The sequence below is a fragment of the Chiloscyllium punctatum genome, chromosome 5 (assembly GCF_047496795.1).
Source record: "Chiloscyllium punctatum isolate Juve2018m chromosome 5, sChiPun1.3, whole genome shotgun sequence".
In the NCBI taxonomy this organism is placed as follows: Eukaryota; Metazoa; Chordata; class Chondrichthyes; order Orectolobiformes; family Hemiscylliidae; genus Chiloscyllium; species Chiloscyllium punctatum.
This window is the reverse complement of record NC_092743.1, coordinates 58,599,646-58,617,625: the sequence shown is the minus strand read 5'-3', so window position 1 is coordinate 58,617,625 and position 17,980 is coordinate 58,599,646. Positions and strand designations below refer to the sequence as shown.

At 40.5% G+C, this 17,980-nt stretch overlaps 1 protein-coding gene across 1 annotated transcript in view; it reads right to left on the bottom strand.

Moving 5' to 3' along the window:
- The window catches only part of yes1 (YES proto-oncogene 1, Src family tyrosine kinase), a 77,653-nt gene that overhangs the window by 6,316 nt on the left and 53,357 nt on the right, over positions 1 to 17,980 (bottom strand). Inside the window, exons 6-8 of the mRNA XM_072570391.1 lie at positions 8,817 to 8,966; positions 5,567 to 5,722; positions 2,188 to 2,367 (exon numbers count right to left, since the gene is read on the bottom strand). Coding sequence (XP_072426492.1) covers positions 2,188 to 2,367; positions 5,567 to 5,722; positions 8,817 to 8,966 — 486 coding nt within the window. The remainder of the gene's footprint in view (positions 1 to 2,187; positions 2,368 to 5,566; positions 5,723 to 8,816; positions 8,967 to 17,980) is intronic.

Genomic DNA, 17,980 nt, shown 5'->3' with positions numbered 1-17,980 from the left:
ATTCATTATTGCATTCATAATTTTGACAGAACTGTACATTTAGTCTGTTGGAACTGTTTTGTAATGGCCACTTGATATACTTTTAGGAGGGTCAGATATAATTGGATGAAACAAAAGCAGCACATTAAAACAACGATTCGCAATCAGCATTATCGACAACATTGGAGGAGTCCTACATCTGTAAGCATTCTTGGCAAATATACGAGCACAGTCACTTGGTCATAATAATGCCAAGCTGCAGTAAGGATTTAATTTTGAACTGTCCCCTAATTTTAAGTGCTAAAGGTCCTTATAAGGACTTCAGGGCGAAAAGTTGTAAAATGGCAAGAGCAGTATAATGCATATATGAATGTGAGTATAAGTGTCTACACATGAGTTTCACAAGAAGTACTGCATTTTACAATCTGTCAACAAATTAGAAACAACCTCTTGCAAGTGGTCCGAGATGTTGAAGTAGTCTTGTTTGTGAGGTGCCAAGCAATGCAAATTTGACTGTATATTTAATGGATTAGCTGTGGGAGATGCAGGGTCAGCGTGGACTTGATGGGCTGAATGGCCTGCTTCCACACTGTAGGGATTCTATTAGCTCTGCTTACGACTGGGCAATTTCTGCAAAGTCGCACACTGCACTTCAGAACAATGTTTTAATTAATTACCAAAATCTACATTTCTAATACATTCAGAATGAGTGGCTTATCAAAGTCATTAATAGATCACTTAATGAAGCTTCAACATGTGGGCGGCACGGTGGCACAGTGGTTAGCACTGCTGCCTCACAGCGCCAGAGACCCGGGTTCAATTCCCGCCTCAGGCGACTGACTGTGTGGAGTTTGCACGTTCTCCCCGTGTCTGCGTGGGTTTCCTCCGGGTGCTCCGGTTTCCTCCCACACTCCAAAGATGTGCAGGTCAGGTGAATTGGCCACGCTAAATTGCCCGTAGTGTTAGGTAAGGGGTAGATGTAGATGTAGGGGTAAGGGTGGGTTACGCTTCGGCGGGGCGGTGTGAACTTGTGGGGCCGAAAGGCCTGTTTCCACACTGTAAGTAATCTAATCTAATGACTTTGATGCTACTAATCCTGTTCACAATGAGACACAGCAATGCACAAATCATAAATTTTAAGCAATTTACCAAATTAATGGAAATTAAAACATTAATTCTAATTCCACTTTTGCCATCTTTATCCTGTACAAGAGGCATGCAAAGGATTGCTTTTGCAATTTTTCTTACTTTAAAATTTATCTGGAGTTTACATTACAGTATTGATGAATTATTTTATTTACCGAGGTGATACCTTTTGACCATTTATAGAGTCGAGTCATGGAGATGTACAGCATGGAAACAGACCCTTCGGTCCAAACCGTCCATGCCGACCAGATATCCCACTCCAATCTAGTCCCACTTGCCAGCACCCAGCCCATATCCCTCCAAACCCTTCCTATTCATATACCCATCCAAATGCCTTGTAAATGTTGCAATTGTACCAGCCTCCACCACATCCTCTGGCAGCTCATTCCATATATGTACGACCCTATGAGAAAAAGTTGTCCCGTAGGTCTCTTTTATATCTTTCCCCTCTCGCCCTAAACCTATGCCCTCTAGTTCTGGACTCCCTGACCCCAGGGAAAGGACTTTGCTTATTTGCCCTATCCATACCCCTCAATTTGGTAAACCTCTATAAGGTCACCCCTCAGCCTCTGACGCTCCAGAGAAAACAGCCCCAGCCTGTTCAGCCACTTCCTACAGCTCAAATCCTCCAACCCTGGCAACATCCTTGTAAATCTTTTCTGAACCCTTTCAAGTTTCACAACGTCTTTCCAATAGGAATGTTCTTACAAACACTCTTCCTTCAACCAAAACCACCTGACACGAAGTCTTGTAAAAACGTATAGCTCCTTTCTCTCGATTTTTTTGGTAGAAGACTTTTAAATTCCTAACTTGGAAGCCAACTGCATAAATATTTCATTGCTGGCCTCTTCAGATTCTGTTAACTATTTTTTCTGCAATAACAGATGAGAACATTCTAAATGTTTTAAAGTATATTAAGAACATACAAAAACAACAAAACAAAAGTGTATTACACAAGGATCCTTGGTCAATTGGAATTTACTTAAACCCCCATCATGTGCAACTGTGCATTTATAAATATTGCATCAGGTTTACAAGACAGTCATTTATAAATAATCTAACCTTTCGCCATGTATTCTGTCACAATGTAAATTGGTTCTTCAGAAACAACAGCATACAATGGCACAAGTTTATCATGACGCAATTTCTTCATAATTTGAGCCTCTTGCAAAAAGGCTTCTGGTGACATAGTACCAGGTTTTAGTGTTTTAATCGCAACTTTTGTGGTTCCATTCCAAGTTCCTGAGAAGTGAAAAAGAGGATAACATATTGGAAACATTTCCATAATTCAGATGTAGTAACTTAGAACTGGTATGTAATGTTGCACTTGGAGAGCAATTCTCATATTTCTAAGTTTTCAACTCAAAAACTGAGATTCGGAAATGTAGTACCGAGAAATGGTACAACTCAGTTTAGAAAATTTTCTGCAACGTGTTTGGTTTGCTTATAATTATCAGTTTTGGGTGTCTCTGTACATAGATTATATAGTAAAACTCGGAGAAGTAGAAACGCCTCAAGGCGAACACCTACAAAAAAAGTGACCGAAGCTACTTCCATGATGAAATATAGATGAGACTTACGGAAACTATGGGTGCTGGCAAACTAGAACTCTGGATACCCTGAGTGAATTATGTCATTTTACAATTTAAAAAGAAAAGGTTCACAGCCTTCTGCAAAACTGCTTAATTGTGAATCTTCAGTCAGTTAGGATCACCAGTGCCAAAAATTCCAGTTTACTTCCCTTCTGGACCCAGACTCTCTTGGACCTGTCACTTCTGTGAAGTCTGTGCATGCAAGTCACTGAAGAGATGGTGAGTTTTGTGAAAACCTACTTTCCTGGAATGAGGAGCTCTTCAGTCAGTGTCAAGAGCAGCAGAGAATCCACTAGGCCTTGGGAAAAAAAAACTTGCAGTGCTTTACAGTCATAGAGATGTACATCACTGAAACAGGACTCTTTGGTCCAACTCATCCATGCTAACCAGATCGTCTAAATAAATCTAGTTCCATTTTCCATCATTTGGCCCATTTCCTCTAAACCCTTCCTATTCAGACACCCATCCAGATGCCTTTGTAATGTTGTAATTGTACCTGCCTCCCACCTCTTCCTCTAGCAGTTCATTCTATACATGCACCACCCTGTGTGAAAAGTTTTGCCCCTTACATCCCTTTTAAAAGTTTCCTCTCTCACCTTAAACCTGTGCGCTCTAGTTTTGGACTTCCCCTCCCACCCCCCCGCCCTTCCCCCAAATCTTATTTACCCTATCCACACTCATGATTTAAAAACCTCTACAAGGTCACCCCTTAGCTTCCAACCAGGAAAGTAGCCCCAACCTATTCAGCCGCTCCCTGTAGCTCAAATCCCCCAACCCTGGCAACATCCTTGTAAATCTTTTCTGAACCCTTTCAAGTTTCACTATATCAGGAAGACCAGAATTGCATGCAGTATTCCAATAGTGAAAAAGTGTGGTGCTGAAAAGCACAGCCAGTCAGGCAGCATGCAAGGAGGGCAGTCAACATTTTGAGCACAAGCTCTTCATCAGGAATCTGGTTCACATTCATGATGAAGGCCTTATGCTCAAAACAGCGACTCTCCTGCTCCTCGGATGCTGCTTGACTGGCTGTGCTTTTCCAGCACCACACTTTTTGACTCTGATCTTCAGCACCTGCAGTCCTCACTTTCTCCTAGTATTCCAATAGTGGCCTAATCAGGTCCTGTACAGCCACGATATGATCTCCCAACTCCTATACCCATTGACAAACAAAACAGAAGCTGCTAGAAAAGCTCAGCAAGTCTTGCAGCATCTGTGAAGGAAATCAGAGTTAATGCTTCGGGTCCAGTGACCCTTCCTCAGAACTTGAGGACCTGAAACGTTAACTGATTTTTCTTCACAGGTGCTGTCAGACCTGCTGAGCTTTTCCAGCAACTTCTAGTTTTATTTATAGCATTTGCAGTTCTTTTGGTTCCTACACTCAATACACTGATCAATTAAGGCAAGCACACCAAATGCCTTCTTCACTATCCTATTACCTGCAACTCTACTTTCAAGGAATTATGGGCATGCATTCCAAGATCTCTTTGTTCAGTAACACTCCACAGAAATACAGCAGTTCCTCTATTGCAATGGAAGCTATATTACCAAGTCCCCATTTGGCAAATGCCATGAGTGCCACTGGCATTTTGCACTTACTTGCATACGCTGACCTCACCAGTCGCCTGAACCACAACACTGATGCGAGAAAGGTATTCTTTTCTACCCCATATTTTCTCAGCAGATGCTTGCTCCCCCCCCCCCGTAATCAATTTCTTCTCCCATGGCTTTAGTTGGGAATCTGCTACACTGAAGCACATTTGGGAAGTGAAACTGCACATTTGTACTTTCCAAGATGACAGACATGTCTGAGTGTCTCAGCTATCAGTTTTCTTGTTTGTCATTCAGTCTCTCATGAGGACCCACTCCTCAACCAAAAAGAAACTGCAGGTTCTCCAAGATTGATCTGCTTCATTCCCTTCCAGATGCTCTCAATCCCAGACTTGTATTCAAAACTTTGAAATATAGCAAGACAGTACCATGATATATGCCATATTCTTCTGTCCTGTAATGGTCTATATTAGGGAAATATCTGGAGTCTTTGCAATTTCAGACTCACCTATCGAAACATATATTTACCACAAACTAATTCCTGTAACATATCATCGGAAGAAGAATTTATTTTTAAAAACTGGACTTTTACACGCTGTAGAAGAATGAAAGATGATCTAACAATTCTTCAAAGGTCTTACAGAATTGATCGGGCAGTTTCAGGAAGGATGCTGGATGCTTCCCTAGCTGGTCTAGGTCAATGGGGAGAAGTTTGAAAATAATTGTAGGCCGATTAGGACGGAGTTGAGGAGAAATTCCTTCATTTAGCAGATGGTGAATCTCCAGATTCTCTGCTGCAGAGAGTTGTGGAGGCTTAGTCATTGAATATGTTTAAGACTGTGATAGATAGACATTTACATATTAAAAACAAAGGGTACAGGGATAGTGCAGGAAAATGGTGCTCAAGCAGATCAGCTATGGTCTCGTTGGATGGTAGAGCAGACTTGAAGTGCTTACTCCTGCTCTTATTTTTTGAAGTTTTTATGTTAATACTGATGAGCAGAACTGAAAAATAAATAGTACACTCTACAAAGCAGTTTGAAATAAATCAGGGAATTTTGCATTGAAAAACTGTTCAATGTCATGGGAGGGGTCTCTTAGCATCAGTGCAGCTGAGAATGATCTTTCTGATTATGAAGTTTTTTTTAAAAACAAAAAAAAACATACACTGACCATTTTGGAATCAGGACACTTTTTTGTAAAGCCAAGGACAACTGATGTCAGTCAGGCAGATTTCTGTAATGCATAAGTTCACTGCATATTAAGCAGCTATACTGCCTTTTTATTACAAAAGTACTGACCCATCCAGACTTCTCCAAAACATCCTTGTCCAAGCTTAACTTCCAGACGCAAGGAGTCCCGAGGTATTTCCCATGCATCTTTAGCCAGTCCCTGGGTTTGTGGTTTTACAGTAGGGCACACAGTAGTTAATCTATGGCACAAACCATCCGCATGATCTAAAGAAATTAGTAAAACACAATTTCGGTCATAAGTTTAGATTTTGAAAGGTGAAAGACTGAAAAAAACTGAAATGTAGGGAACAAAACAACGAAGCACTTTATAAGATATCAGGTCCATCAAAAATTTATAATGTTATCCATCAGGATGTAACCCTATTTGGCTGTAATAAACAGATTGAAGTAATTTTAAATCCAATCATGAAATTTGGATTTTTAAAAAGATTTTAGTCTCAATACTTTGGTTATCTTTCCCAGTTGGTTGCACTTATGGACAATACCACTGTTAGGTGGAATATTAAATGCGCATGTGAAGAAACAAATAAATCTGCAGACCTTTTTAAAATCAGAAGAAAGTATCTGAAATAATCCATCTTAACCACTGCGCTTTATTTTGCAAGCAGTCTGAAAACGTTCCAACAACAATGAACACGTTCTGGCAGTGGAAGAATTTAGCTGACGTGTTACAGCAGGTTATGCAGCAAAGAACGCGGATACAAATATTTTATGAACATGTCAGTCTGACACATCTATTTGCATTCCTTTACTTTGCTAAATGAAACTTTCAGATCTTTGAACGCTGGTGCAAATACCTGTGTAACAACAGCTGCAAGTGCACCTGTGACTAAGCAGCTGGATATGCAAACTCAAATAGCAGGGGGATGAGAACCTATAAAAGGAGTTGACGGAAGGGGAACCAAGGAGAAGAACATAAGACAGAAAGGGAAAGAAGAAAGCTGATAAGCAGAGAAATCAAAAGGCCAGGATCAAATAGGATCACAGTAAAAAAAAATGATGGGAATGTAACAAGTTAAAAAGATAACTTTAAGGCTCTGTGCCTTAATGAGCACAGTAGCCACAATAGAATGGATGATTTAACCATGCAATTAGATGAAAACAGGTATGATACATTCAGGATTAAAGACATGGCTGGGAATGGAACATCCTAAACAATGAATACACACAGAAGGACAGACAAAATGGAAAAGGTAGTGGAAGTGCATTTTTGGTTGAGGAGTCAATAATGCAACAGTGAGGAAGGGCATGAGCTCTGATGTTGTTGAATCTGTATGGGTAGAACTGAGAAACAGCAGGGCAAGTAATATAGATCCCTAAATTGTAGGGTATGGTTGGGAATAAACAGGAAATTAGAGAAGCATACAATAAAGGAACATCTACAATTAAGGGTGACTTTAATCTGCATATAGATTGTTATGCTTACTATTTGATTTGCCCAAAGAGGAGAAATTCTGGACTTTGAGGTGGTTTTTTTGGACCACAGGAATTGGAACTAAAATACAATATATGTCATTTTAGATCACATATTATGAAAAATTAATAACTGGCAATCCAGCCAGTGGATTCAAGTTCAGTAGCATGCAAATCTTGTTGCAATTATAAGGGGCTTTGGTGAGAATCCATCTGGGAGTTGTGTGCGCAGTTTTGGTTTCCTTATCTGAGGAACAATGCTCTTGACATTGAGGGAATGCCGTGAAGGTTTACCAAGCTTATTTCTAAGAGATGTCGAATTGGTTGGGGTTATATTTTCTGTAGTTCAGATGAACAATGGGGGCCAGAATCTCTCAGAAACCTATAAAACGCAAACTGATCTAGACAAGGCAGATGTAGGATGGATGTTCCAGAGGGTGGGGAGCCCAGATTCAGGGATCACTGTTAATAGAATAAAGGGTGAATCATTTAGGTCTATGAAAAGGAGAAAGATAATCACCGGCAGAATGGTGAGCCTGTGGAATTCGCTACCACAATATCATATGATCTCAAGAAAGAGATATAGCACTTGCAGCTAAAGGGATCATAGGGTGTTGGGGAAAGGCTGGAACAGGCCGTTGAGCTGGATGATCAACTATGAGTCTTCTTCACCATTGTGTGATCAAAGGGCTGAATGGTCTAATCCTGCCATTAAGGGCAGCACTGTGGCTCAGTGTTTAGCACTGCTGCCTCTCAGTTCCAAGGACCTGGGTTCAATTCCAGTTTTGGGTGACCCGTCTGTGTGGAATTTATATGTTCTCTACATGTCTGCGTTCGTTTCCTCTGGGTGCCCTGATTTTCTCCCATAATCCAAAGATAGTTAATTGGAATGATTATTTTAAACCATCTGCATGTTCAGGGATGTGCCTGTTTTGTGGATTAGACATGGTAAATGCGGGGTGGGGGCTGGTGTGGATGGTTGTGGCGGAGAGGTCTGGGTGGGATGCTCTACAGAGAGTCAGTGCAGACTGAAATGGGCCAAATAGCCTCTACCTGCACTGTAGGGATTGCATGATTCTTCTAATTTCTAATGTTTCTATGGATAACAGTGGCCATTTTTAAAGGCAGCTCTCCACTGCCTGTATTGGGAACACACTCCAATTCCAATTATTATAATGTATGCACTGAGCTTAGGTCATCCTTTGATATGTTGTAAATATTATGCATTAATTTGGAAGCAATTACAAAAACAATTATACATCTATATAATATATTTCAGAAACATGGCAGCACTACTGATTGAAAGCATTATGTCTTTACATAAACACAGGCAATGTGATCTTTTAAAAAACGTAAAGGAAGTCTTGCACCTATAAAGGCTCATCATGACCACTTGATATCTTGAAGTTCTCTACAGTCAATGAAGTACTTTTTGAAGTGTAATCAATGCTGGAAAACAGGAAACACAGCAGCTATGTTCATGACCAGAAATCCTGTGGTTTGTATTATAAATTGTGATTGACTGTTTGCCAGGAAAATTGAGGCAACTCCTCTGCTATTCTTCAATATAGTGCCATTAGACATCTTCAGTCAATCAAACAGGCAGAAGGGGCCTTGGTTTATTATCTTTTGTAAAAGATACCTCCTCCTTTAAAGTAACTAACACTGGATCTTTGTGCTCAAGAGTTGGAAGCTTGTGATTCATATATGAGAATGTTACTAACTGAGCCATGATTGATACACAGCACAAGCTTCATTCACACTTGAAGTAAATTAGACGTTTCGTCAGACTTTCAACATTGCATATATTCCATTGTTCCACCACTTTTCAACAACAGATTATATTTCAAAAACTCAGTTATCTAAACCATCGAGATGGAGGTACCTGTGTAGTGTTTCACCAGCTTCTGTAGTGACTCAAACTGTGCTCTTGTTGTAATATAATAACCACCGCTGTCAAGTTTTCTGATTTTGTAGTGTTTGACATTATCAGCTTTTACTTCATCCCAATCTCTTATCGAAAGGGAGTATGCACCTGAAAGATAATTCATAAATTTTTTAAAAAATCATGTTTCAATTTTTAACAGATTTCATACAAACCTATGTCTCAGCTTTCTGGCAGCTCAGATTTCATCAGTGACAAGAAACTAGACAGAATTAATATCAGTGGCTTCCCTTTGATCAAGATTACTTTTGAAGCTCCAAGGGTTGGGACTTCTTGGGGTTCTTCCACAAGCTTGTGGCCAAGCAACACTAATTCTTTCCTTTAACACTTCACAACTGTGGACTCTGCAGGTCAACAAGGACCTCTGTTTTTTGATTTAGAATTTCAAATCTAAAAGACTGTCAGTTTCCAACAACCCTCATCACTTGGTTCCAAGTGCTTTACTACCTATGGGAGGTGCACTCTTTGCTTGTATCAAAACTGCTCCCAAGCTAAATTCAATTACTTTTTTGAGACACTAACTCAAACTGTTCTTCAAGTGGCATTTATTCTGTGGATATTTTACCAGTTTCTCCAACTCAGGCTATTATAATTAAAAACAATTCAATTCTCAAAACATTCCTCCTGAAACTTCTGAATCTTACAATTAGATATTTGTACCACATTGTAATACATACAAACACATGTTGGGATCTAAAATTACTTGGAGCTTTTTACGCTTCAGATTTTCTTTCCTCTAATTTTCAAAGGTCTATATTTGACTAAAGTATTGATGAGTCTACTCAAAGAGTCTGACAAAAGTGCTAAGTTAATATCTTTGTAGAGCCAGTACAAAAGTGTTTATCTTCCTTGTAAACAAATCAGTATGACCCCTGTAATCCTATATATAAATAGAAACAAAAACTCTATTCAAGTCAGAAACAGTTCATAAGCGAATCTAAGAATGCAGTGATGCTTCAACTGAAACAATTACATTTAAATAACAATTATAACAAAAACAGAACCAAGTCAAGATTATTAAAAATGTTTTGTTTTCAGTTCAACACAAGCAGCTTTAAAACAAAAATTTATAGCTGCCAATTAATTTTCAATTCATCAATTGCAGCCTTCAGGACACTATATGGAGTTCAATCATTTTACAACCTGAACATCTCTTTCCATGTCCTGTCATGACATGGGCTGCTTTCAACAAAGCTAACCCATTTTTCACCTACTCATTACCAGTTTAGTTCCTTCCCTGACGTACTATCAACCACTAGTCTGTTTGCCTAACTGCCTCTGTTTTGGACTATGTCACGCATATCCACTCACTCCTCCTCCCCATGCTCTATCAACATAAATGCCACTTTTCCTAGCTATCAGTTCTGAAGAATGGTCACTGGTCTCAAAACGTTAACTCTGGTTTCTTTCCAGAGACACTGTCAGACCTGAATTGCTCTAACGACTTCTGTTTTTGCTTAAAATCTTGGCAGTCATTCATTAGAAAAACATCCCTTCATACCCAAATATCTTTCCACCCTATTCTTGTATACACTTGCCAATACTGAGCATCCATATTGAGAAAGTTTATAGCCTTGAAACTTCTCCTTAAACATATAGACTAAAATGTAATTTTCAATTTTAGAACACATTTGCTGAACACTAGAAAATAGTAAGGCAGGGAGGGCAAGATAATTAAGAACATTTGCCTTAACATCAACGAATCTGTATAAACAAGATACTGAGTGATAACATTCACTGCTGATTTTTTGTGAAATTAATAAACAATGTTTAGTTCTGACCTCTGAACAAAACTCGATCAAATTAACTTTTCTCCCAAATTATTATCCTTTGATAATATGTCTAGTTCAGAACATGCAGCGCTTTTGTTAACTTTTTGTGTTTGTGACAGTACAGCCTTTGTAAATGTGTGTCTAAAGATAGTCTGTTTGAGATAGTACGATAAAGTAGTTAGCCAGGGTTCTTGAAAGAACAGCAATCCTTACTCACTTGGGTTAATAGAATCCAGTTACCCTGACTTATAGGTATCAGTGTTATGTTGTAACAATGATGTTATTAATGAAAAGGATAATTAAAATTAAACTAAAGAGTTTTTTTATTCCAGACTTTCAAAGAGTATGAACTCTGGGATGAACAGAGAGGGGCTTACAGGTTTGAGTCCACAAGGGGTTCTCTGGGCTGTCTCAAATCTGTACTTTAACAATTTGATGCCGTGAGGGTTACGTTTGAGTGAAACTGGAAGAGGAGCTCCCACCTAAGGGTCAGACTTGAGACCAATGGGCCCACAAGGTAAGATTGCACCTTGATTGCTCTCTGTCTGCATTGTTGTGTGTTGCTTCCCTCATTTCACACTCTCAGTAGCCTGACGGAACCCAAAATGAAATTGTTTAAATAGGTACTAACAGAAACCGTCAGGGTTTTAGAATGTTGGCAGAAATAATTTGTCTTGTTCATTGTCGGGTTGTTATCCTGTAAAATGTTCGTGTGTGAGAGAGAGAGAAAGAGAGAGAGAGAAAGAGAAAAAGAGAGTGAGCAAGACAGACAGACAGACTCAGCACTGATCCCTTGCAGATTGCAGAAAGTTTAACTCTTTGAGATTCGGTTTGGGTGCACATTTACTTGTTGGTGAGTGAATGTTTGCGTTTTGGAGGGTTGAAACCCCTGTAGATCAGTAGTTTTGTGAAGATTTAAAGTTAGTAGGATAAATATGGGTATGACCCGAGATAATGAAGGACAAATGTCCCTTAACAAAAATAATCAGTCTGTATCCTAACTATGAGTAACAATTAAGGGAAATATTAGCTGCAGCTGCTCAACAGAATAAGGATTGGCCTCTAGGAGGCGCACACAATTTAAATCTACTCATTAAAATTGAACAAGGGTCTTGGCAAAAGAAAGGCAAGTAAGCAGAAAGAAGCCATTTCAACTTGGAAAAAGGTAACTAGGGAAAAAGGGGAAAAATCCATGCAATCATCATGGAGACTAAACTGCATTAAAAGAGAATTAGTCCATTAACTGAGGAAGGATTTGAACTAGATTGGATGGAACTAAAATACAAATGTGAAGCACATGACTTAGAAGCAGAATTGGAATTAGCTAGGGAGAAAATAAAACGTCAGGGGCCCCAAAGAAAAGGAAAACCAGTGAATAAACAACAGACTGCAGCTGTGCAGGATCAAACTAACAACAAAGACTGTTCCTTATACCTCACCCTCCCCTCTCACAAAGACTCATTACTAAAGAAACCCGATCCATCAGTGGATGGGAAACTGATTCAGAGGAGGAAATATTTTACGCCTCCCGTCCTGTCAGCCAACCTCCTCCGGTTCCCCACTTGAAGCCTCCTCCTTACTCTGAGGGCGAACGTGCTGAGGCTCATGATCTTCCCCCAACTGTTCAGCAGAATAAGGATTCGGCCTACCACGAACCCATAGCCCATTGCACTAGGAGTCAATTAAAATTAAGATGTGGAAGAAACATCGAAGAGACTCCTTTGATTTCTACTGCTCCTAAACTAAAGTCCCAAAGACATAGATGATTTGCAATCAAAGTCTCGGGACCTTAATATCGGTCCTTGCACTCACCCTGATGTAGGAGGGCCAAAAAGGAATTGCCCGAATAAAAGAGTTCCTAACCCTGAATCCAGGACAAGCCCAACTTGTGTATCTTTACCAACCATGGAAACCTTATGAACTCTCAAGCCTTATCAATAAGGCTCCAGATTATGGAAAGAATCCTGAGGGATTTGTTAATTACATTAGTAGGACTAGGACCATTTATAATGCTGCCTCCTAAGACCTACTTCACCTCACAGAATGCACCCTTTCGCCTGAAAAATGGGGTGAGTTCTTAGAAATTTTACAATGTAATAACCATACCCAGGTTGTAGTCCAGCACCAGGCTAAACTTAACCGATCAGATTGGAGTATTACCTGTCTCCGCCAAGCAGTGCATTGTGCAGTTGATATGGGTAAAGTCTTAACATGTAAACCCAGCTTGGGCGAAGGGGCTGTGGAGTTCCTTGCCTGTTTTAAGGAATGCTACGGCACTTACTCTGGTGACGCTAACTACCCACAAGGGTGATCACCCCAATTTAATGCCCTGTATATGACCATCTTATCTGATCAGGTACAGAAAGCTGATAAAACCCACAACATCCATTGGCAAGATGCAGGAGTTTGCACAATTCAGCAGAGAGGTTTGTTACTTCTGGGAATTAAATGACCCCAACAGAAAGGTTACAATTGGCAAGGTAAAGACAGAACTTGCCCAAACTACAGGGATTAAATCTAAACCCAGGATTCAAAACAGACCTGACCATCTGCAAGGTCAGTCAGGCTATTAAATAGAACCCTCATACTATCATCTAGTATGGCAGGACAGTAGGGCTGGTACCATGTATTCACAATATCCCATTGGACCTTGGGGTCCTCCTATGTATCTTCCCCAACAGTCCATGATGCCCCTTGCTCTCTATACATCCTCTCAGTACTATTCACTGCCTCCCCCACCCCCTAGACACCCCCAACAATCACACAGTTGTTTCAATTGTAATCAACCAGGACATTTCCCAAAACAGCCCCTGGTTGATCACCGGAGTGGAAACAGCTGGCAACCTCTTGGTCATCCTCCCCAGGGACCTCAGCAGGTTGCCCCCTTTACCGGACAAAACCCTTTTCCATCATTGACACCTGTGCTACAGCTGTTCTTGCCCAGGAATATGGCTCCTTTTGGTGCCTTGTTGCATTTTATTCTACTAAGCTTGACCGTGTTGCTCACGGTCTGCCTTCCTGCACCCAGACTTCCTTACCATCCATACTATGGTAGTGGTTGCCTCTAAATATAACTTTACATCAAAATGTAGAAGCGTGTACCTCCCATTCTGCAGTGTCCTTGCTTACCTCTAAACGTACTCAACACCTCACTACGGCTCATCTCAGTTGCTCTGAGATTTCATTATTTCAGAATTGGCTTCTCTCCTTTAAATACTGCAGTAACATTAACCGTGCTAAATACCTGCAGGAAGAACCTCTAATTGCCTGATCCACCCGATTATTGTGTTCTCAAACCACTAAACCACGTTAATGGTTCTTCTTCAATCTTTCCAGAGGGTAAATGCATGTCAGGATATGCAATTGTCACTTTGCTCCATACAATAGAAGCTTATTCTGTCGACCCACCCTGTTCCTCCCAACAAGCTGAATTCCTTACTCTCACCTGTGCCTGCATACTTGCTGAAGGAAACTCAGCTAACATCTAAAATGATTTCCGCTATGCTTTTGGGTGTACCTATGATTTTGGTCAACACTGGCAGCAGCACAGCTTCAATGCCTCATCAGGAACCCCTATCCTCAACCCCTACGCTTATGTTGCTAATCTCCTCAGTGCTATTCACTTTCCCTCTCAAGTGACAATTATCTAATGCTCTGCTCACTCCTCTGATGCTTCCGATGTCTCTAAAGGCAACAATGCCGCTGATGCGGCTGCTAAGAAAGCAAATTCTGAGCAAAAAGACATGGTTACTCAAATGACGAATAGGAAACCAAAAGGGAGACGCTTCTATTTTCTCCTTTGACACCCTGACCATGCCTGATCTAGAGCATGGGTTAGGCCATCAGGGGAAGCATCTGATGAGGCCAAATAAGGATGCATGAACCATGGCTGTTATGTAAATAGTTACAATAAGCTTTGGGTTATGTCGGTAGGACAGACATGTCTACCTGATTCACTTTTGTCTATTCTAGTTGATTATGTTCATACATGTATGCATGTAGGTGAGGGGAGAATGGTGGATAGAATTCTCCCAACCTAGCGGAATCCCCACCTGCAAGAAAAAACAAATGGCTGCAAATTGCCTAATTTGCCAAAAGGATAATCCCGGGAAAGGAGTAAAGTGTCCACCAGGTGAAATTCTCTTGCCAAATGCACCTTTTAATACTATCCAGTTAGATTTTATCAAGTTACCTAGATGTCATTGATTATCACTAAGCAAGACTTATAACAATGTTTTTGGAAATGGATTGAAGCTTATCCCTTGTTGACTACTCAACAACAACAACTTATAAAATTCTACTAAGGAAAATCACACTCAGATTTGGAATTCCAGTAACTGACTCCTCCAATAATGGTCCCCACTTCTGTACGGAGCTAATCAAGGCACTATGTAAGAGCTTGGAAAAAAGTTTCATTGTGCCAACCATCCCCAAGCAGTGGGAATTGTAGAAAGAACCAATGGCACCTTAAAAGGTCAGCTAAGCAAGTTGGTAGAAGAAACAGGCCTTAATTGGCTGCAAGTATTCCCAATTGCCCTTTTTAACAGGAGAACCATGACACAGAAAAAGATGGGATTCTCGGCGGCTGAACTGATATATGGAAAGCCCCCGAGGACTCCCTGGTCTACACCATTAACTGCTCAACACCCTGTTGACGTGCATGTCAGGGCAGAAGAGATGTACAGGTAACTGATTAAAGGTAACCAAAACATTGCAGTCTTGTCATCTACAAGTCAAAGAAGCCTATTGTGTACCAGGGAAGAAGAAAGAGCTCCAACGTTTAAAGACATTGACGCTCGTAAAAGACTTTAATCATGAAAAATTGGGCCCCTGTTGGAAAAGGTCCTAATCAAGGTCTTTTGACAACAAACTGCAGTAAAAGCAGAAGGATGTTCAACATGGTCTACAAAGGACACTGCAAGCTTGTATCCCTCTCATAGTACTAACAGGACTGATACAGGCATCCTATGAAAACCTAACCCACTACATGCGCCCAAATGTAACCAACCCATCTGTGATATCTCAGACCAGCTAAAACTCCAATGTGACTGTATAACTGAAATTTGTACTAATACCACTGGAAGTCATGAATGCAGCTGCCCAGCTGAAACTCATTTAAACTATTCACATTCTGTATCCAAACATCACTCTCAACCTTATTGTCATCATTGCAACACTTCTATGCCAGTCATCATGAGATGGCACAATTCCATAACCTCATCCGCTCCGTCAACCAAAAACTTACTTTGAAATGTTTTTCTGTTCCCCTCTCAAATTGAACCATACAGATTGCAGTATTGAGCACATAGTACCAAAATCACCAAACCCTAAGGCACCTATTGCCATGACTGACCATCTATACCTTCTTGACTGAATCCTCTCCTATCCGACCTATCACCACTGACAGACATACCTCTACATATTTCCTGTATCCAGTAGCTGCTATAATCAACTAGACAAGCTTGAAAAATGAAGACAGACAAAAATACGACGCTTCCAATTCTCTGTTACTACTGGTTTCTTTATTCAAGCTAAACCCCCGATCCATGTGTTATCTGCTTACTTTTCCATCATCCTGGTGTACAGTGTGTAAACAGGACTCACCCACTCATGCAACCCCTCATTTCTGATGGAAAAACCCATTCGGTAGAAGCAGCGCATCGCTGTGTGAAATGTACTAATGAACCTCAACGTTAATGTTATTCCGCTGTTAGAATGGTGCGTTGAAAGACTTCCTGGTACCCATGACATAGGGAAAGTGAAACAAAAACTATGTAAAAATATTGTCAAAGACACTGGTCGTACTTCTACTCTCCATCCGTTAATACACTTGGACAACCAAAGATTTGATAGCACCCACTGTTTACAAGATTCAGCTCTCGCTCGGAGTCATTCACTCTCAGAACTGCAACCTTGGAACTCCTTTTCGCCTTCATTCGCTATGCGAAAACAAAGCCTACCCATATTTACCCAATGAGTGGTACGGACATTGTGCCCTAGTGTAAACCTTACCACTTTCTATCCTCCACTATAAAGTACCTGAAGTATATGATGAATGGAACACCCACCAACATGTGAATTAGTACAGAACAAAAAAAGAGGAAAAACAAAATGGGACTTGCACAACAACTTCCATCAACAAACCTGGTGGTCCAGGTTGCTGGGAGATCTTATTCCTGGCTGGGGTGTTGAGACAGCCCTAGATCAAATAAGCGACCTTGCATATGACATCAAAAACTTGCCAACTCAACTGCCCACACTTTGAAGCTGGTGAACAAAGAGTTACAGGAGACGAGGACGATGACGCTTCAGAATCGGCTAGTGTTAGATTTTTGCCTTGTTAGAGAAGGAGGAACTTGTTCAGTCATTGGCCTGCAACATTGCGTCTACATCGATAACTTCTCAAAAGACATTGCGGACAACACAGATGTTATCAACAAAACGGGTCGATACACAGGGAAGATACCTGCCCCACTGTTGTCTGATTCATGTGGATGGATTGTAACTGCTGGTTATGGTCACTGTGTGGATGGATCGTGCGGGACATACTGATATTCCTTGGTCTCATCCTAGGAATAAACATTGTCATCTACTTATGCATGAAATGGACTGTACATTGCTTTTCGCCTAAGCCAAAAAGGAATCTGGTTAATCGACCCTGGTCTACTCTTGTACCTCCATGCCCGAACTCCCATGCTGAAATCCAGCATCTTTCAGACTCTGCGCCTCTGGATGATGACTCGCCACAGGAGGCGCTTGACTTATTAAGAATACAAACCAACTAAATGGACTAATTATACTTGTATAAGCTATGTAGTTGTCGTGAAATGACCAAAGGAGGGAATGAGAAGGTTTATAGCCTTAAAACTTGCCCTTAAGGGTTTAAACTAAAATGTAATTTTGAATTATAGAACACATTTGTTAAACACTAGAAAATATATGGCAGGAGGGTAAGATAATTAAGAACATTTGCCTTAACATCAGCAAATCTGTATAAACAAGACACTGACTGATAACGCTCACGGCTGTCCTTTGTGAAACTAATAAAGGATGTTTAGTTTTGACCTCTGAATGAAACTCCGTATCAAATTAACTTCTCTCCTGAATTATTATCCTTCGCTAGTATCTGTCTAGTTCAGAACAAGCAGCGCTTTTGTTAACTTTTTGTCTTTGTGACAGTACAGCCTTTGTAAACGTGTGTATAAAGATAGTCTGCATGAGATAGTACGACGAAGTAGCTGGCCAGGGCTCTTGAAAGAAGAGCAATTGTTACTCTCACCTGGGTTAATAGAATCTAGTTAGCTTGACTTGTAGGTTATGTTATAACAGTAA